Here is a 21504-nt window from a genome sequence, read left to right as displayed (position 1 = left end):
TCAGCTGAACTCCAACACAACAATTCTCTCACTCCCTCTCCTCAAAGGAAAAGGGGGAGAAATTTCAAAGGAAAAGGCTAAATGGTTGAGATTAGGACAGGGAGATCACTCACTAATTATTGCCATGGGCTAAAACAGACTCAGTGTCAGGAGATTTATATAATTTATTACCTATTTCTAGCAGATTAGCACAGTGAGAAACTAATAGCAAACTAAAAATACCTTCACCCCCCATCCACCCTCTTCTACCTCCTCCCCCCAGGTGGTGCAGGGGAACAGGGAATAAAGTCTGTGGTCAGTGCCTAACGCTTTGTCTCTGCTGCTCCTTCACAGTCTTCCTCTTCCCCTGCTCCACGCAGGGTCCTTCCCACGGTATGCCATCCTTCAGGAACTGAGCCTGCGGGGGCTTCCCACAGGCAGCAGCTCTTCAAGAACTGCTCTCACATGGCTCCGTACCACGAGGTCCATCCCCCAGGAGCAAACTGCTCCAGCACGGGTCCCCCACGGGCGGCAGCTCCGTCCAGATCCTCTGCTCCTGCATGCCCTCCTCTCCACAGGCTACAGGTCCAGCCCAGGGCCTGCTTCTGCAGGGACACCCCAATAGACCACAGCCTCCTTCACTGAGCTTGGTGTCTGCAGGGCTGGTTCTCCTTTCTCCCGGATGCTGTTGTGCAGCAGTTCTTTGCTTGGTTTTGTTTTTTCTTTTTCCCTTTCTTAAATCTGCTCTCACAGAGGCCCAACCAACATTGCTCACTGTCTTGGCTCTGGCCAGAGGCAGGTCCCTTTTGGAGCTGGCTGGAACTGGCCCTTATCTAACATGGGGCAGCTTCTGGGCTCTGCTCATAGAGGTCACCCCTGCAGTCCCCCTGCTACCAAGCCGTTGCCACGTAAACCCAAGACAAATGTCCTCACTGACATACAAAGACGACCACGCTCATTTAGTTCCCCTCCTTCTCCAGTAGTTGAAAGCAGACTGGTGTTTTTAGGGAGCTTCTGGCTAGCCAGTATTCTCAGGAAGTATAATGTTGCTTTTCCATCAGTTCACACAGGGATGTATAGCTGAGATTATTGCTTTAAGTCATGACATGCACACAAGAACATTTAGACAGACAAGTACTGAAGCAATCTAATTTGTAACCAAACTGAAATGTCTAAATAGAAGCCCAGGCTAAAGCTATAGACACTGAAGAAAAGTTGCTGTCTCCAGCAGATCATCTGAAGGATCTAATTAAAAGCTATTTTGACCCTGGAGATATCTACTGTTCTCCCTGAACTCTAAAGAAGGGTAGACCTCATCAGCTTGCTCTTTTAAGACTACAGTTTTTCCACAACTATTAAAGATTATGACAGGCCTGGGTGGGTGAAGACTATTTTATGATGAGCGTAATAATTAGAAGTTAGTTCTATTTTACCATCAAATTAATCATGAGCTGAATGTGACTTCTGAATTTGCTTACTACTTATATCTCCTTAATTAATCATCTGCAGCAATAAATTGTAGCTTATCAATGAAAGTCACAAACTTTATAATTAACACTATGAATATCATTTAGCTAGTGTGACTATTTCTTGACTGAACTATTAATCCTTCCAAACAGTAGGGCCACTTGAAGACATTACTTATGCTTACTGCTTTTTAAAGTAATCTGTAGAGAGCAATGTTTTGAAGAATGGGACAGTAAAATGGAAAGTTTCACAAAAAAAGGGGACATGAAATATGGAATCAAAGCAGTGGTAACAGCTTCTTTCTAGTGCTGTACCTCCTTACCTTTCAAGTTCAGGATCTATGATAATTCAGTTTATCTGTTCAGTTTGCAGATCAGTTTAACGTGCATCTATTTTACATTGCTTTAGCTACGAGCATTCATCGTGGTCTTTATTTGCACAACAGCGATAAGTTAATCTGTGGACTGTAATGTAAGAAATAAATTTTTGGGGCTTCTCTCTTCTACTTAACACTGTCCATAGTTTTTTGTTTGTTTGCTTTTTGATTTTTTTTTCCCCAAATAATTATTGTTTGAACTAGAAAAACTTGCTAAAAGATACCTATTTCAATGACGAAAGATTCTGTACTGAATGCTAAGGTACAGCAAATCATAATTTCATCTCTAAAATATTTCAATACAAATATATCCTGAGAAAAAGTATTCTATTTGTGAATGCACTTTATATAATTAGAGCATACACACACACATTGTTTCTATAAATTATACTTGGAAAAAATGTTGCAAAAACATTGTGACAGTCTATTTATAATTTCATTTTAGGAAAGCAGGCTTAAATAGTACAGATAAATGCTATAGATATTTGTTTTGATAGAGAAAAAAAGCATATGCAGCTATTGTTTTGCAAATTACTTAGACATATCAACTGGCTAGTGGTCCATTGCTACTTTCAAAGTGTTTAAGGTACATGGATATTTCCTTATATCTTTACCTGAAAATTTATATTTAAACAATCTAAAAGAATAACTAAAAGGAATACAAGAGTCAGCAGAAAAGAGAGGAAAGAAAGAAAAGAGAGGAAAGAAAGAAAAGAGAGGAAAGAAAGAAAAGAGAGGAAAGAAAGAAAAGAGAGGAAAGAAAGAAAAGAGAGGAAAGAAAGAAAAGAGAGGAAAGAAAGAAAAGAGAGGAAAGAGAAAGAAAAGAGAAGTAAAATTTTAAGAAATGAAGTTGAAAAAGTATTTATTTTTCAAGACATTCTGTTTTTGTCTTTATTTTGGTTTCCTTTTTCTTTGATGCTACGGGTGCATTCTGAAGCATCCTTATTATAGAAACTGTGCCTGATTATTAACCCTTTAAAAAGTTAAAAACTAAAATAAAAAGAGCAAAGCAGAACACTATCAATACCATATTTGGTTCCTCTTTTTCCTTCTTTCCCTTTAAGAAAATACAAAATGAAAGTAGGCTGATACTTCAAAAGCAGTATATACCTATTCAAAACTTCTAGACAGATGAAATAACTATAAGCCTAAGGTTAGTCCCATTCTTGAATTGCGAGGCTACTCTTTCAAATGAGTTTTCAATCACAACTGTAACGATTATTTTACAGCATTCCATAAATATTTGTTTTAGGACACAAATGCTTATTTTAACTACAAAAAGCTTTAGTGTATCAACTATATGAGAATTTATAATGGATTAACATTACTTACAAGCAGTTAACTCAAACTTTGAAGAATCTAGGCAAATCAGAAAATGCATGTTCAAAAATGTTAGATGAATTATATCTTATTAGATTAGATCCACAAACTTGGAGATCTCCCCTGAATAACAAATGCATTTATGTATGCAGATAAAACCTTACAAGGTTATCATGATCCCTTTACAGGAAGGCTCAAAGCATATAGCATGCAACAGGTCCTTTTTTAAACATCAGTTTTAATTCCTATAACCTACCTTCTTACAACCTCATGAAAAAAAAAATAAAAATCATACTGTCCTGTTCAATGTGCCATAACACATACAAAGAAAGCTGCCCTATAACTTCATATAAGATACAGGCATCTAAATTCACATTCTTGGTAACTCAACAGCTTCTGCCATAGCAGCACTGCATCATTTTTACTGGCATTCCTGGAACTTCAGAGTAATTTAAAACTCATTCTTGAAATCCCAGTGTGCAAGAGGATGACAACTTTTGTAGCCTGTGCTACTAATAATTCACTTCATAATCAGGATGACAGAAAATTGTTTTCCTTCCTTAGACAAATGCACAGCAAAGACACCCTTTTCTGTCAAATCCCTTTATGTTTTTGCTTGTAAATTCATTATGATGTCTTGTGTATGGGCATGGGATCATTGACAACGACAGTGACGTACTCATCACAGCTAGATCTGTAGTATCACAGAACAGCAATGTAATGGATTGAATGGGTGTAACCAATGGACTTGGACCACTGAAAAAAACTGATCCAAGTCCAAGGAAAAAGACAAGGAAATTATATGCAGTTTCAGCATCGGAACTTGCTTCCTTAGCAAGGAAAAGATGATGGAAGAAATGTATTTTCATTGTCATACAATTTATTTCTGATGCCAGCTCATGGTCCTGAGACAATAAAAATGAGAAAACTTCCACAAAAACAGAGAAGTGAAAAAATTAATAAAACAGACTTGGAAAACAGACTAGATTGCTGCTTTCTTCTTTAGGGGAAAGACAGCATACACGATTTCTCCCTTGTCTATTGTCTTGTGAAATCACGATTTCTTATTTATAGTACTTCAGTTGTTCACCATTAATTTCTTTGAAGGTTAAATAAAAATTGAGTTGTAATACCAAGTATTGTGACAATGATGGACAATACAGACCACGGTAATAGCCACTGTGTTTCTTCTTAGCAATAAAAGAAAGCCTAAAAACAAAAGATGAAAGAGGGGGGATACTGTTCCCAAAAGAGAAAGTTTCTGATTTATTTCTTTCATTAATTTTGTAGCAGTTGCATTAAAACAAAACAAAAAAACGGGGTTGAGTTTCTCCCATCCTTTTACTCAACACAAACTATAAACTAAAAGTGCAGTTTTTTCTTCCCAATTCCATAGTCTCAAAATTAATTTGAGACTCAGCTCAAAGAGGAAAGGTTGAAATTTGTTTTTTATATGCAGAAATCTGTTTTTATATCAACCATTCTTACTATAATGAGCTTAAAACCTATTTTATAGCAATATCTATCAAGCTACTTTGATTGACTTTCTGGTATCAGGACGATACTAAAATACTGAAATTGACTTCAATGTAAAAAAAAAATTACATTTCCATTTGTGTGTGTGCATGTATGTGCGTATACTTTTACTGCGTATACACCATTTTTTTCCTTAACAGCTTCCATCAATTAAAGTCATGTAGGCCTATTGGAGACCAGCTGTTCTCATTTGTTATGCTTCAGTAGACAGGGACTCTGTGATTAGCGGTCCTTGTTCTTCTGCAATCTGTAGTCTCTCTTCTCTTCCTGCTCATGTACTGTTTAATGAGATAATCTGAACACTGACATTACTAGCTCTATTTCTGATTTACTGGAATAATGCCCAGAGTTTACTGTGACAGAAGGAAAAGTGTCCTAAATCATTGCATTGGATTCTGCTTAAAGCTGCCATGTGCCTGAGCAGGAAAAGGTTGGTGTGGTTTCCAAGAAGCGAATGACTTGCTGCAACAGAGTGGCTGCATGTTCTTCACTGCTTTAATATATGACTGGAAATCTAATCTAACAAAAAGGATAGGTTTGAACAGGACTATGAATTTCAAAACTTATAAACATACAAACACAGAATTCTTGTAACTGTACAATAACAACAACAAGCTGAAAATTCCTACGAAATGAAAACTATTCCACACTGATCTATATTCTGTCTGAATTTGTTTAAATTTTTAAAGCTGCCTTTTTTTGGTCTTGTCTAACATGAATATGTATGATATTAAATAGATGATCCACATATGGAAATTATGTTATAGTGTATTTTTATATTACAATAGTAGACTTTTCATTTGTTATAACTAAGTCCTCAAAACACAGTTGTTAAATGTATCGCCATGCAAATGCATTTTAATTTTTGCTATCCAAATCTGGTTTTGCAAGGCATTAGGAATAACAAGCACACTGCTTAGTGGATGACTTAAAGACTTACAGCATATAGCAACATTACATCTACTGCTAAGAGAGAACATATTTTTTCCTGAAGAAAGAAACCAACATACAAGTTACTCAGGCAGACCATCGGGGGTGGCCAGGTGACATAAAAAAATTAAACATTTAACAAAGATGTTTTAAAGAACAGAATTTAAAATAAATATCTGTTTTCTCTTAGAACTAATAGAAGGAAATACATCCACAGTGACCCAAGAGAAGAAATAAAATAGAAGAGAGGGTCTGTCGGGATGGTGGACCCTCTACTCCCTGTACTGTTGCCATGTCATCAGGTAATTGCGTGAGCTATTCAGTTTTCTCCATCGGTTCTATGGGTCTCGATGATTTCATGTGTGTGGGTATGCACATGTGCAGACATGCACACCCACGCAAATATGTGCATATACACACACCAAACTTATAAAGTTATTTGATTAACTCATATAAGTAAATTTCATTTGTCAAACATTTTAACTACGCTCTATTTATAGCCACAGTATTTAGCCTACTAACAGCCTGAAAGAATAATTTTGGTGTTTCAGAGCTGAGAAACTTCTTGTTTAGAAACCTTCACTTAACATGTTTCCCACAGCACAGTAAAGTTTCAGATCCAGTCCTGAGACTCATTTATCTATCTGACAAAATATTTTAGGTAAAAAGCTTTATTTAAAGTAATAAGTGTCAAATGCATAGCCCAGGGATGGATTGGGGGGAAGTGCAAACAATGTTGTATGGTTTTAGCAATCAGTGGAAAGTAGAAGTGTTCGGTTGTATAACATCTTTCCATTTCTTTGTCCTTTTGCTATTAGAAACAGCTGTTATCTCTAGGAATAATTCATATATGTCAGCTATTATCTGTTAACCTGCTTTTAATGCACCAATGTGATCAATATGTGAATTAATTTGTAAATGATTAATAACCACGAAATAGAAAAATATTTGTCAAATTATTCATCATATTTTGTGATGATTTTCCTTAAGTCCTGAATGAATGCTTTTAAAAATGAAGTGATATACATAAATAATGTAACATCATAGCTGTATTTTCTGTTTTGAGGCTTTTCTGAGTATTTATCACAAAGCACATTACGATACAGTGTGCTAATGTTATTATTACATGTTTTATAGTCATGTGAAAATAGAACCATTATATATTGAGCTGTGTTAAAAGATATCTTAAATATCTTAGACAGCTCTATTTGCCTTCAGAGAAGTTGTTTAGCAAACAGGTATAAAAAAGCAGCCACTGTGGTATAATGAACTAAGGACATTTTTAACTGAAAGGAAACTCAAAATATTAACACCATTAAAGCCATGATTAAAAACAGGACAGAGATTCTTAAATTCAAGGTTGAATGTGGATATAAACACAGATCTTTGTAATATTCTAGAATGAAAAATGTGATGAGAAGTTCTGTAATTAGAAGAATTTGTTTTTTCATGTACAGATTAGAAAGCAAATATTGCTAGTAATTGTAGGGTCTAGCTATTCTGGAAGATGTCAGTTAACAGATTTCTGTAGTAAACAGTCAGTAGATCAATAAAAGGTGATGCCATTTTAGATTAAAGTCTATCCTGGTGCAATTTGAGCATATTTAAGCATAAAGAAACAAAAATACTTTTAAACTAGTCAGTTTAAGTTCTCGCAGTACTTCCTCTGCAGTAACACCAACACAGATGGCACTACAAATCCCATATAGGAAGGCAAGCATAAAAAATTAAAACCAATAGAAATAAAGTTAAGCTATGTTGTCCTCTCTGTTGCTGTGACCATGTTGTTGTTATTGAGATCACTCAAATATACTTAACGGAAAACACTAATTAAGGTTTTGAGTTTCTAAACGACAAATTTTTAAAAGTTATGGTAAAATAGGGTAGGTAGGTTTACGAAAGGTAGGCTATTCCAGAATATTCATTCCTTAGAAGAAAAAAAATTAGACAAGGAAATGGTAAAAGACCTAGTACATATTATTTTAAAGAAAACAATTATTTAAAAATAAATAAAAAGCACTACTATTAAATTCTATTTTTAATGTCTATTTTCCACTTGATTATGTTGAAAAGGAGATATTTTACTGGCTATTTGAGAGATTCTAGGGAATTAGTTTTACAGCTGACCTTGTAATTTCATAACTGATCTTGGTACTAATACTAATGAAGTCTCAGGGACACAATATTACAGAATAAGGACAATCTGCACAAGTTGACCTGAAGAAATGGAATGCAGTTTAAAATGAAAAGGGAAAGGCCTTAAACTTCAAAGAATATGATTTTCTACCTTACAGTTGGAACACAGGATATGGAAGTGTTGAAAAAAAGATCATTTCAATTTCATAAGTCCTGCGTTGCTTCCACTCCTGAAGGATTGCATGCAAAGCAGCACATGCAAACGTTAATTGTTTACTGAAAGCCCTGAGCATCATTCTTTAAAAAGTGATGAATGCTGATGCTGGATCATGCCACAAACATTTAATATGCATCTTAAATGTTTGAGCTCTCTGTTATTTTCACACTTGGCAATACAGATTTCAAAAGACACACACAGACACACAAAAAACAACAACCAAACAACAACAACAAACACCTGCCTAAGGGATTTTTTAAGAACTTCTTCAATATATGGAAGTGAATGCCAATCAGCAGCATGGCTTCTTTTGCTTTCCTCATTTTTTTCCTATCATTCTGAGTAAGTTTAAATCCTTTCCACAAACTGTCTCTCAGTATAAAAAGGTAGACATGGTTGTATGGTGAAATATTGCTTTATATTTGAATTCTGTGGTTCTTTTACACACCTAAATGCTGCATCATATCATGCAATTAGGATTTGTTTTGTGGTATAGCATGTCTGTGTAACTGCACTAAACCTAACTGTTTTCATGCTTGATGACAGACCTCTGACTAATTTGAAAGCATGTAGAAGATACAGAGTTTGCAGTTACGGAACATTAACCGGGGCGCTCTTCTGTGAGCTGGCAAGCTACAAAAGGAATTCAGTTCCTTGAACAGCCAATGAAACACAATCTAAGGTTAGTAACCTGCAAGTCCCTAATGCAAAAGTAAACAGATTCAGGTAGTACAGAGACTGCGCAGCCCATCACCAGTATTAATTCAATAACCTCTTCCTTGTCCTTTTGATGAGGCAAATGACACAGGACACAAAATCCTGCAAAGATACAGCAAGAATCTAGGTGTTCTCAGGTAAGAATATGGACCAACACACATAAGAAAAGTCACCTGATCCAAAATGATCTCTATCTTTTATCTTTGCTTCCAAGCATTACAGTAATACCCTTTATCACCTTGTTCAAATACTGCAAAATATCAGATATTATCAACTTCTAATTAACAAGTAAAAGCTGATGGAGAATTGCTCTCAATCACCCACTTAAGAGGCTTCTCTTCCTCTGCGCCAGCATACCCTTAATACTGAAAAAAGCGTTACAGGTCACAGCCTCAAAGCCAGTTATGTAGCCTTTGTCACCTGCTGATTCCCCTACAGAGGTGTACTTAAGGTATTGTTATGGCATCAGTGCGCAGTGCAGGAAGATGGATTTTAAAAACCCAACAAAACTTCTACACTGTGTTTATGTATAAGTATAATGTGTCAGTGCATAAACTGACACACTGCTGTCAGCTCACTTGTAACATGCCAGTCACTGCTGGCTAAAATAGGAAAAACAGGAAGGCTATCCCCCACGTCAATCACAATACAACTCAACTAGCTCAGCTTCAGAATAACAGGAGATAAACTGTGCTTATAAGGGAAACTAATGTATACAAGCCTATATGACCTGGATTTCACAATTTTTATTTTTTAGACTATGACTACTGCCATCCCAGTTGCACTAATCTATGCGTATAAACTGCTGTATATTCAAAACCATACCTGCCGAAGTCTGCTCTGATCTATATTTTTTAAAAAAAGTGTATTATAGGTTTTGGTAGTTTAGCTTAATCCTAATGTTCTTTGCAGCAGCTAGACAGTTATCTATTTCCAGTAGCAGTTATTTGTTTTGCCTAAAATGTCCACTGAAGACAAATCTGGCATCTCCTATGATATCAAAAGAAAAAGGAGGGACTAATCTAAGGAATATCAACATAATGTTATCCTTCAAGAGTTTTGAAAAGAGTCTTATGGAGCGTTTCCAGAGGTTAAGAAGCTTTATTTGTGCTTCCTATTTGTACACAGTACAGCAAATCATGTATTATCAACCATATGCCATAGTCAAGCATTTCTTTGAGTAACAGCTGTATCATTACACTTCTTGGTATGGGGCTGACTACTGAAACATATTGCTTATATTTATATTTACTTGAAGGTTCTTAATGTTTTGTATTACATTCCAACTATAGCAAGAGGAATTTAATATGACAATGTTGTATGTTGATACAAGACAAAAACATACCAAATGCTATAAAGTCCGGGAGATTACACGGCAGAACAAAAATATCAGTTTATTATCACACCTCATTTTTCAGTGTTCCTTTCACACTTGATCCAAAAAGACACTTAGTAAAGGAGCAGTGAATTATCAGAGACAAGTAAATAGTGTTAATTTTGCATCAACGTATCCCTGAATTATTTGAGAAGTCCTACAATATTCTTGGAGGTTGCTTGTCACAAAGAACATACCACATAATAAATCCCTCACAATTGGCAAAACAGTTTACCAACAGTTCAGAAGAGAGGAAAAAAAAATTGGGGAGAGTTTACAAACTGTGACTTAATAGCTACAAAATGACATTTTATTACTGAAGTATTATTCATACACTATTAAGTGTTTCAATACTGAATGATACATGGTAAACAAAAGACAACCAGTTGGTTGCAAATCTATTTGCAAACAGGATTTGTATTTGTATTTCATAAGTCTTTTCTCTTTACATCTATGTTACCAACACCTGAAAAAAGAACAAACGTTTTTGACTTTCAGAGAAGGGAGAGAGGGAATATATATTATATACTTGGGGAAATTTGACTCAAGTAGTTGCACGTATACATAAACACTACCAAGAGCAGATTTTTGTCCATTGTCCTTCGATCTTAAATGTCAGTAAACAGAAACAAATTACAAATTAAAAAATTCAGCAATATGAAGACTGGTGCAATAAAAGAAGTTACAATGACTAATGGCCAAAGATTTAAGTAGCATTCATCCATCTAGCAGAATCTAAACAGCTGTACAGTTCATGCATCAAATATTTTAAAAACTCAGAATAAAATGATTCTACATGAAACCTAATTAATTTAAGCCAAATTAATCAAGATTCTGAGATAATACTGATAATCTTCCTGATCATAAGCAGATACTAGTATTTTAAGTAAAAGTGCATTATACTGCACCAATTCATGAAGTCTGTCAATTGTTCAGAAAGAAAAATCTGAAACAAACAGCGTATCAGGAGACAAAAACACTATACAAATAAAATGACCTTTTTTATAATTCCTCAGTGGAGAAACATGCAAATTATAAAACTTGAAGCAGCAATATGTTTCATTCTTACAGGTAAACTACATCTGAAAAACTGTGTTTGGTCCTGCAAAAGCTGTCTAAATCTAAAATTACTATTTTTTTTTGCTTGATATTTAGTGTTATTTTATGTTAAAAATTTGAAGAGACATCATACTTCTGATGTTTTTTCTTTAAAGTTAAACGATAGTATATAAATAAGTGCATTACCTTTATGCATCAATAATGCACAGTGCAAGATTTTCTCACTTTATTAGTCATTACCGTTTTCATATAGATGCTAAATTCTATGACTTGAATGACTAATCTCTCTAAAGCTAATAGTTCCTGGACTATTTCAGGGATGCAGTTTAATATCCATTATCCTCAAATTATTACATGCTGTATCATCAGGAATTTGTTACATGCTTGTGCAAGTAAGGGGGTGAAAAAGTCAGTTCCTTGGCCCAAGAAAGTTACATTCCAAAGCAAGACATATATATCAGTTTTCTCCATCACAGTTTTTGCTCATTTCAGATTTAACTATTCTTTATTTTGTTGGTATAGTAAGAAAGATAACTAAGAAAAAAAAAGTATTCTCTTTCTTTGGGTTAAATACCATTGTTTTCCTAGCCCCTGACAAAGTCCACTAGTTATGCATACATACAGAAGCCTGATTTTCTTATATTTCTGGGATTTTAGAAATAATTTGGAGTTATGCTATACACAAATATCAGTACTTTCCTTTGCCATCCCCTCCCCTCATGTCTATGTTCCACTATTTCATGCACAGATAAATAACACTCTTTTACAAGACCTCTCTCTATATGAATATTAAGGGGAATAACTGTGGATTTTTTTTTTTCCTTTTGTCATAGAAGCCAACAACTGGAGAACAAGATCTGACAGAAACTTTTATAAAGTATAGACAGCCTTTATTCAGACTCTGTCATATCTGTAAGCTCTCCAGGGCCACATGAATCTGGTGAGAAATCACAAGGCCAAATGCATTTAAACATCTGGACAAGTATGTTGGAGCCATGGTAAGATAGACAAAGCTGGGAAATTATAAGTGACTAGTTCCAGCAAGAACTACCTTTTGACTGTCTAAAACTTCCCTGTATGGCCTTTTTTGATATCTTACTGTTTTCTGAAAATATGCATCAGTATTTTAAAACCTGTTCTTTGCCAACTAACATTTCTTCCCTCTTAAAAAACAAAAAACATAAAAATCAGCTCATTCATTAGGTTACAAACTTTAAACAAGACAAAATAATTTTTCCTCTCTTTTGTATGAATCTTGCCCCCCTTTAGCCTTCCCTGCAAGAGAAGATGATGAAAAAAAAAATTAATGTTCCAACAGTTAAGAAAACATTAATTTTTGAAGACAGACCTTTGAGTTTCCTGAAGAAAATCAATTTTAATCTTCCTGCTTCGTCAGCCTCCCAAATTTCCCTTACATCCATTTTGCTGCAAATTTCTTATAACTAACACAACCATAATTTGATATTTCTCCGAGCATCACACAATTCATATCTTCTGTGCTCTAACCCAAAAAATATATTCAGGAAGAAAAAGAACAAAAACAACAACAACAAAAAAACACAACATGGAAGCTCTCTTTTAGACTTAACTCCATAAGGCATACACACAGAGAAATGTTCCAATGAGAGGGTTAATAAGCATTTTAGCATAACTTTTTTTGATGCTTGCTCAGAGGCTTATGTTGAATTTTACATACCAAATGTGTAATCAAGCTTAGAAAATTGAAAAATCAAGTTAGATTAAAATCAATTAATTATTATTAATTAAAATTAATTGATATATATGTTAAAAGAAAATATAATAAAACTGAAGAAGTTTCATCCTGGAGTCAAGTGCTTGAACACAGAAAACTAAAAACTTATGGAAGTGTAACAGAACCCTCAGAAGAAAAGAACAGCCTACAAAGTAATTTCTTCATTGAAAGAAATTGAGAACTCTTTTTAGATTTAAAATTGGACTTACTTATTTGACACTGTTACATATCAGTATAACAGGATACTTGCCTCATAGCTTCGATGTACTAATAAAAAATGATTTAAATGGCAGCGATTGTACCAGTTACTTAAAATATGCATAAAAGAACTTATCTTTTTTTTTCCCCCCCACTCACAACTGACTGGACTTTAATAAAAGGAAATATAGCAAGCTATGCATTTGTTACAAATAACTATATCCCCAGATCCTTTTTAACCTCAGTTCAAAAATGCCATTCCACAAAATTTAGTTTTATATGAAGCTTTCCAGTATTCCAAATAACTTGCATCCAAATATTTTGTCCAGCGTTTTAGGTTGTCAGAAACAAAATAAAGTTTAGGTAAATGTAATGACAAAGGTTTTAGTCTTAGCACAGCCCAAATGTGTGTGCTTATTTTATCAAGAAATTCTGATAAAGTTCTAACCAATATACTACGCTAGTCTCTCTGAAGAGTAATGACAGGTAAACAGGTGAACAGACACTGAATTCTTCTAAGTACTGATTCTTTAGTTTGGATGGAAGGTTGCTGGATGAAGAACCAGACAACGATAGACTTGAATATAAAACGTAGATTTATCAAAAACAAATTGTGGATTATTTATGTACCTGGTGAGAATACCGAGACTAAAATATTTCATTATATATAAGACAATGGCTTACTGTCCAGAAGCAGGTAATAAAGGTACATATTATTTCTGTTATCCTCCCTCACCCAGATCCAAACCACTCGATATGCTTCTGTACATTATAAACTCTTGGGAATCTGGATGTATATTTTCTTTTATGTAATACTTCTCATTATAAAATCTGCAATTTAATGGCATTTAAGTGCAAACACTGAATGTATTTGAATATTAAACATAGGAAAAGTCTATTTACATAACAATTTTTAGATTTGGTGCAGCCAAACCTGTTAATTCACAGCCATGATGAAGTACTGATATCTTGCACCACTGCATAAGTAAATACATATCTAAAAAAGCTGCTGCACCTCAGGAAACACTGAACATATAGAATAAGAGAGCTACAATGTCACTGTCAGAACCATACTATGCATTATAGCTACATATTCAAATTAAAAAAAAAAAAATCAATCCCAAAGATGAAGTACAGAATAACCCACAAAAAATAACCGCTGCATTTATGCACTGAACCTTATTCTTCTGACTGCTGACTTAATTTTGTAACAGAAACACAAAATTTTTTTGTAATATTAATTCAAATGTAGCATTTAGCCTCCATGATATTGTAGCAGGCTTTACTTGAATGACTAAATACAGATTAAAGTGCTCAGCTTCTGACTTTGTTTGAAAATAACAACTACTCATTTAATCTATTTTCAGCAGGGTTTTTGTAATTTGGTACTGATAAAGTAAAATTTAGAAAAGCAGACTCTGATTCATCTGACATTTACATAGTTTCATAAATTCACAATTTATTTCTGCTTAATTTCCAGTATTCTACAAGAATAAAATCCTTTTAAGGTAGAGAGAAGAACTATTTCTCTGATACAGCCAGTTGAAGTCCTCTGGCTAGTGCCAAGCAACAGATCAGCCTAAAGGATCACAGTGCCTGTGTCTAGTCTTTAAAACCACAACTACACCACTGTTCATGCAAATAGAAGGTTCAATGAAAAACACTGTGACAAAAAGCAGCTACTATTTTTTTAGTTCTGAGAAGGCTGCAAAAAAAGTAAAATTTTTGTTTTGTGAAAAAAAGATTCAAACAATGGAAAAAAAAATCAAGACAATTATATACTCCTTTAGAAAGACAAACTAACAAACATGTATTATCAGAAATCTCAAAAATAGTGCTTTTTAAAAAAAATTAAAACGTTTATTTTGCGTTATATAGTCTTACCGTTCTCTGTTAAATTTCAGAGAATGTAGGATAGCTGGTCGTTTCTGTCTGAGATTCCACAAATGAAGTGTATCATCTGCACTTGCACTGACCAAAGCACCCTAGAGCAGACACAAAATATGGCACAACATGTCACACTTCCGTGGATTCTTAAGTCATTCTCACTGTCAATGATCTATCTGTAGAAAACTGTACAGTTTATAAGAAATGGTTGCTTTCTTCTAGAAAAATATATTCCACCATAAACAACACTCAATTGGAATAAATTTGGTAATTGTAAATACTTCAATTATTACAAGATCAGCCAAAGTTAAATTAAAACTCCATCAGTTTAAAATGCAAAATAAAGCTTTGTACCAAGGTTATACATGAGAACTCTCATGTATTCCCACACAAGCATAGAGATTAAAGAAAAGGACAGCCAGCACTTACTTGTAAGTATGAAGGATATAACTACGGGAAAAAGAGTTTAGCAGACACACAAACAACTGCCAGTGCCAAGCACAGTTTAGTAGTAATATCAAGACAACATGAAACTCAAAGCTGGAACTGTGAAAAGATGCAGATAAAAAAGTAAAGACAGATAGCAGGGGGAGAGGACCAAGGAAGAACTAAGAGATGTAGACAAAAGGATGGTTTCTTTGTCACAGATTAGAAATATTCTGAAGTCTGTTTCTGTTCCCAAAGAAATGGATGTTATCCAATGTCTGACTTCTATCTGTTGGGACAGCTGGAAATAAACTTAGTCTTCTTCCTTCCTTCTATCTTTCTCCTTATCATGGAACAGTGATGCCATGTGAAAACAGACTGTTGAGGAAGCTCTTTACTGCTGCTGCAGTGGTTTACTAAACTTACACCTCAAATTAGGTCTGGTACAAGGATCAGTCCCTACATGTTCCTATGGCACAGAGGAACTAGATACTGCTGAAACGGAAGACAGTACTTTATCCTGGGGAAGGGTGAGGAGGTCAATTAAAGATAAGTTTGTACCAACTATGACGGTCTGATGGAGATAAAGTTCTTTTCTTGCATTTCAAATTTCCCTCTGATTCCCAGCAACTGTTCTTTTCAATGTTGACATATGCAAATGCAATTTATGAAGGTAAAACGTCTCTGATACAATGTAATCTATGCTTTAATTCTCATCTCCCAAAGAATTTGGACCAACCTCAGAGACAGAATCTCCACCACAGAAATCAAATTAACCCTGTGTATTAGGGCTTGTACTAGTTATGAATGACCAGCTGATTCTGGTTTCTCTATTTCTACCTTCCTCTAAATAATTTATTTGGACTGATTATTTCAGTCCACATCCCTTAGTTTCAGCAGTTCAGGCATTTTTTCCAAACGAGTTCAGAAAAAAATAAATATTTCCCAGGTTTAAAAACAAACAAAACCACCAAAACCTGAAACTCTTTAATTGAGAAGCTCTGGTATCTCCAGGCTTAGAAAAAGGATATGAAACTGTCAAAAGCATTTTCGTACAACAGGGAAGAAAACGTATGAAAACTGAACTAATACTAGCTCATAATTTGGCAGAGTTATGAGCTTCTGAAAAAAATCAGCTGAGCAAATTTATATGCTCCATAAAGTTTTCTTGCCTATTACCTTCTCCAGAGACATTCTGCACATAGCAAGCTATAAACTCTCACTGTTTCTGTATGTCATCTGAACTTGATTTTGATAATCCTTGCAATTGCTCTTCTTTGCTGCAAGTAGTAGTGTATCTGCAACTATTGAGCTTTTAGCCAATCACCACCAATATCTTTCCACAAAGACATGTAACTTATTTATTAACTTCTATTTGAAACAGAACCATGCAGCATATTCAGTAATTGAAAGGATTTTACATCTACCTGCACACATTCAAGTATTGACTAGCTTTTGCTCAGTACTTTATACTGATGTATATTAACATTATGCTTTTCCCAGCATGCAGTCCCATAAATAGTCTTCTAAAAGTCTGTACGATTAATGTTCTCTGAATGTATGCCACTTACTTGTTGGCAATAGTTGTCAATGAGAAAAGTTGTATCACTCAATTATAATACACCAATTGCCTTATTCAACTAAATGTTTGCAGAAGAATCCAAGTAAATGTATACTTACTTCATTGATTAAGAACTGGAGCTGCAAAACTGCAGCACCACTTTCATGTTGGCAGTAGCAATCAACACCAGGCCTGCCCAATCTGTTGCCATTAAAGTCAAGGATTATAACATTTCTGTCATCACCAGAAGAGGGGGAAAAAAATAATGATCAATTAATCTCTAATTAACCTTTAATTAACCTCAATTCTTCTTGCTTTCTGTAAAACGAAAGAATTCATGCTGACTTCCCACTGTTCTAATTAAAGTATCAACACCATCAGCCTGAAACATGTGCAACTGTGAGTGCTTTGTACTTGCCTGCTTTTTTTCCCTGTGAAATAAAATGCATGAATTAACACAAAAAATTCAACAGGGTACATCTTAAGTTTCTCTTTACTTATTATTCATTCATATAACACATGAATGTATCAGATTTTTGTACTTATGAAAACATTACAAAATTAATGATTTAGGACTAAGGTCTGTACAGTTCTATAGCAGGCTTTCTTTTTTAAATATGAGAAAAGGCTTTTTAGAGTGAGTCATTTCATGCTTACATAAAAGCTCACATGAAACTACTGCTCTCTGTCTTATCAACACAGTACGATGCAGTGCCACACAGAGGTACCTAGGTCTAGCTCTGAACTACATTACCAAGGCCAATTCTTAGCCTGAATGAAACCCCGGTGGCAATCCACCTGGTTCACTCAGAATTAACGCTGATGCAATGCTTTGTAGAAACATCTGATTGTCCAGATATATCACAAATGTAGATTTCTACCTGTTCTCTTTGGATCTTTCTCCCTGCACACTAAATTGCAATCTCCCTAACTTAGATAATGGCCTTTCTCATCTGAGTCAGAGAGTTTAATGTGAAACTAATGATCTAGAAAATTACCAAAAACAATAAGTAAAACAAAAGGAGAGAGGAATATGAAATATGATATTATTAACAACATTGCTGTGTGGAACAGGTGAAACACCTCCATATTTGAAGACCTAGTGGACAAGATCCCTTGGAACACTGTTCTTAGGGACAAAGGAGCTGAACAGAGCTGGCAACTCTTTACGGATGTTTTCCTTGGAGCACAAGAACTCTCCATCCCCTTGTGTAAGAAAGCGAGCAGGGAGGTCAGAAAACCAGGATGGCTGAGCAAGGTCAAACTGAGGTGCAAGAAGGAAATGCACAGGCAGTGGAAGCAGGGACAAGTGGCCTGGGAAGAGCACAGGGATGCTGTCTGAATGTGCAGGCATGGGATCAGGAAGGCCAAGGCATGGATGGAACTGAGCTTGGTAATGGGATGCAAAGAATAACAAGAAGGGATTCTACAGGTACGTTGGTCAGAAGAGAAAGGCCAAGGAGAATGTGCCCCCTCTGATAAGCAAGAAGGGAGAACTGGTAACAACAGATGTGGAGAAGGCTGAGGTACTCAACAAGTTCTTTGCCTCAGCCTTCACTGCCAGTCAGGCTGCCCATGTCTCTCGAGCCCCTGACCTTGTAGACCCTGTAGATGAGGGCTGGGGGAGCAAAGTCCCTCCCACTGTAAACAAAGAGTGAGTTCAAGACCACCTGATGAAACTAAACACGTACAAGTCTGCGGGGCCCGATGAGAGGCATCCCAGGGTCCTGAGGGAACTGGCTGATGGAGTTGCCAAGCCTCTCTCCATCATATTTGAAAAGTCCTGGCAGTCAGGTGAGGTCCCTGGTGACTGGAAAAAGGGAAACATCACTCCTGGTTTTAAAATGGGTAGAAAGGAGGACCCGGGGAACTACAGACCAGTGAGCCTCACCTCTGTGCCCGGGAAGATCGAGGAACAGATCCTTCTGCATTGGCAAGGCACATGCTGTACAATGAGGTGATCTGAGACAGCCAGCATAGCTTCACCAAGGGCAAATTGTGCCTGACCAGTCTGGTGGCCTTCTGAGATGGAGTCACTGCATCAGTTGACAAAGGAAGACTGACCGATGTCATCTACCTGGACTTCTGCAAGGCCTTTGACACGGTCCCAGATGACATCCTGGTCTCCAAATTGGAGAGAAACAGACTTGAAGGGTGGACCATTCAGTGGATAAGGAATTGGCTTGAAGGCCACATCCAGCGAGTGGTGGTCAATGGCTCTGTGTCTAGGCTCTGTGTCTCTGTGTCTGTGTCATAAGAAGCAGTGTGGCCAGCAGGGCTAGGGAGGTGATTGTCCCCCTGTACTCGGCTCTGGTGAGGTCGCACCTTGAGTACTGTGTTCAGTTTTGGGCCCCTCGCTACAGGAAGGACATGGACGTGCTCGAGCGAGTCCAGAGAAGGGCGACCAAGCTGGTGAGGGGTCTGGAGAACAAGTCTTACGAGGAGAGGCTGAGGGAGCTGGGCTTGTTCAGCCTGGAGAAGAGGAGGCTCAGGGGCGACCTTATCGCTCTCTACAGTTACCTTAAAGGAGGCTGTAGAGAGGTGGGGGTTGGTCTGTTTTCCTACGTGCCTGGTGACAGGACGAGGGGGAATGGGCGAAAGTTGCGACAGGGGAGTTTTAGGTTGGATGTTAGGAAGTACTTCTTTACCGAAAGGGTTATTAAGCATTGGAACGGGCTGCCCAGGGAGGTGGTGGAGTCACCATCCCTGGAGGTCTTTAAAAGACGTTTAGATGTAGAGCTTAGCGATATGGTTTAGTGGAGTACTTAGTGTTAGGTCGGAGGTTGGACTCGATGATCTTGAGGTCTCTTCCAACCTAGAAATCTGTGATACTGTGATAGGTGGAGGCTGGTGACAAGTGGTTTCCCTCAGGAGTCTGTCTTGGGACCAGTACTGTTGAATATCTTTATCAATGACATACAGTGGGTTTGAGTGCACCCTCAACAAGTTTACTGATGACACCAAGCTGAGTGGTGCAGTTAATAAAGGGATGCCATCCAACGGGACCTGGACAAGCTTGAGAATTGGGCCCATGTGAACCTAATGAGGTTCAACATGTCCAAGTACAAGCTGCTGCACCTGGGTCAGAGCAATCCCTGACATGAGTACAGACTGGGTGAAGAACTCATTGAGAACAGTCCTGCAGAAAAAAACTTGAGGGTTCTGGTGGATGAAAAGCTCAACATGAGCATGCTTGTAGCCCAGAAGGCCAACTGCATCCTGGGCTGCATCAACAGAGGAATGGCCAGCAGGTGGAGGGAGGTGATTGTCCCCCTCTGTTCTGTCCTCATGAGGCCCCACCTGGAGTACTGTATCCAGGTCTGGGGCCCCACAGAACAAGAAGGACATGGGCCTGTTAGAGTGGGTCTAGGGGAGGGTAACAAGGATGATCAGTGGGCTGGAGGACCTCTACTACGAAGACAGGCTGAGAGAGTTGGGATTGTTCAGCCTGGAGAAGGCTCCAGGGAGACCTTATAGTGGCCTTCCAGTACCTAAAGGGGACCTACAGAAAAGCTAGGAATGGAGTTATAGGACAAGGGGTGATGGCTGTAAACTAAGAGAGGGTAGTTTTAGATTATAATGTTACCAAACTGTAGTCCTGAGTACAATCACAACTGATAAAAGAATATGAAACTCTTCACCATTTAAAAAAAATATTTAAAATGGCCAATAAGGTTATATGGTAGTATATGATACATTCTGAAGGTTTACAATAATCCCTTGGTCCATTTTGAATGAATTCTCTGTGGCACTCATTTTTAAAATTGTTTCCTACTATTTGTTGTATGGCAAGAGGAAGCAATGCTAGTGTCAGAACAAACCAACCAACAGACCAATAAACCAACCAACAGAACAAGCAACTCCACTGGGGATTTCAAACCAACTGGAAACTTTCATTCATTGGGGGTTGGAACTAGATGATTTTCAAGGCCCATTCCAACCCAAATCATTCTATGTTTCTATGATTTAACTTAAGCATTATATGCAATATAGATCCATGGCACTAGTTAATGGTTGTCCTTAATGAAAATTATGCTAGTATTGCTGTGATAAAGCAGCTATCACCCTTCAGCATCAGTATCATGCTAAATCAGTTTTCTGGGAAGTGTCTTAACAAAGTAGATGATTTCACTCAGCGTATCCCAAACAAACAAAGCATTCTCCAATAATTCACATTTATTTGCTTAAGTGTTCATCCTGAAATACTTCACAAATTACTAAAATGAGAGAGAAATTATGCCGTCTGCTTCAGTCTGGCCAATTGCCCTGAAGTAAGGACTGATGCTTAAATAGCAGCAGCATTATCACTGACTGATGGTGGTTTTCAAACATTCTGGGAGCTGTGCTGAGGTCCTTCCAGAAGAAGGAGCTTAAGAGATATTATGACTTGGCACTTGTTCTTGGCACTTTATCCCATCTTCTGAAAATTTTGAGCTTTGCTGCCAAGCATGGAGGAGTACAACCTTACCTCATCAAATCTTTTCATACCAGTATACTCTATCAGGACATACAGCAGACTTTGGACTGAATTTATTCTTTTACTTTTGCCTTATTATTAAATAAGGAT

General features: G+C 36.7%; 1 protein-coding gene across 13 annotated transcripts in view; it reads right to left on the bottom strand.

Annotated features, from left to right (window-relative positions):
* STXBP5L (syntaxin binding protein 5L) overlaps positions 1 to 21504 on the bottom strand; it is a 198887-nt gene that overhangs the window by 107345 nt on the left and 70038 nt on the right. For all 13 annotated transcript variants that reach the window (XM_048047651.2, XM_013196367.3, XM_048047654.2 and 10 more), the window contains exons 3-4: positions 17057 to 17138; positions 14948 to 15048 (exon numbers count right to left, since the gene is read on the bottom strand). In XM_048047651.2, coding sequence (XP_047903608.1) covers positions 14948 to 15048; positions 17057 to 17138 — 183 coding nt within the window. The remainder of the gene's footprint in view (positions 1 to 14947; positions 15049 to 17056; positions 17139 to 21504) is intronic.

The sequence above is a fragment of the Anser cygnoides genome, chromosome 1, assembly GCF_040182565.1.
Source record: "Anser cygnoides isolate HZ-2024a breed goose chromosome 1, Taihu_goose_T2T_genome, whole genome shotgun sequence".
Taxonomy (NCBI): Eukaryota; Metazoa; Chordata; class Aves; order Anseriformes; family Anatidae; genus Anser; species Anser cygnoides.
This window is presented reverse-complemented; position numbering and strand designations above follow the sequence as displayed.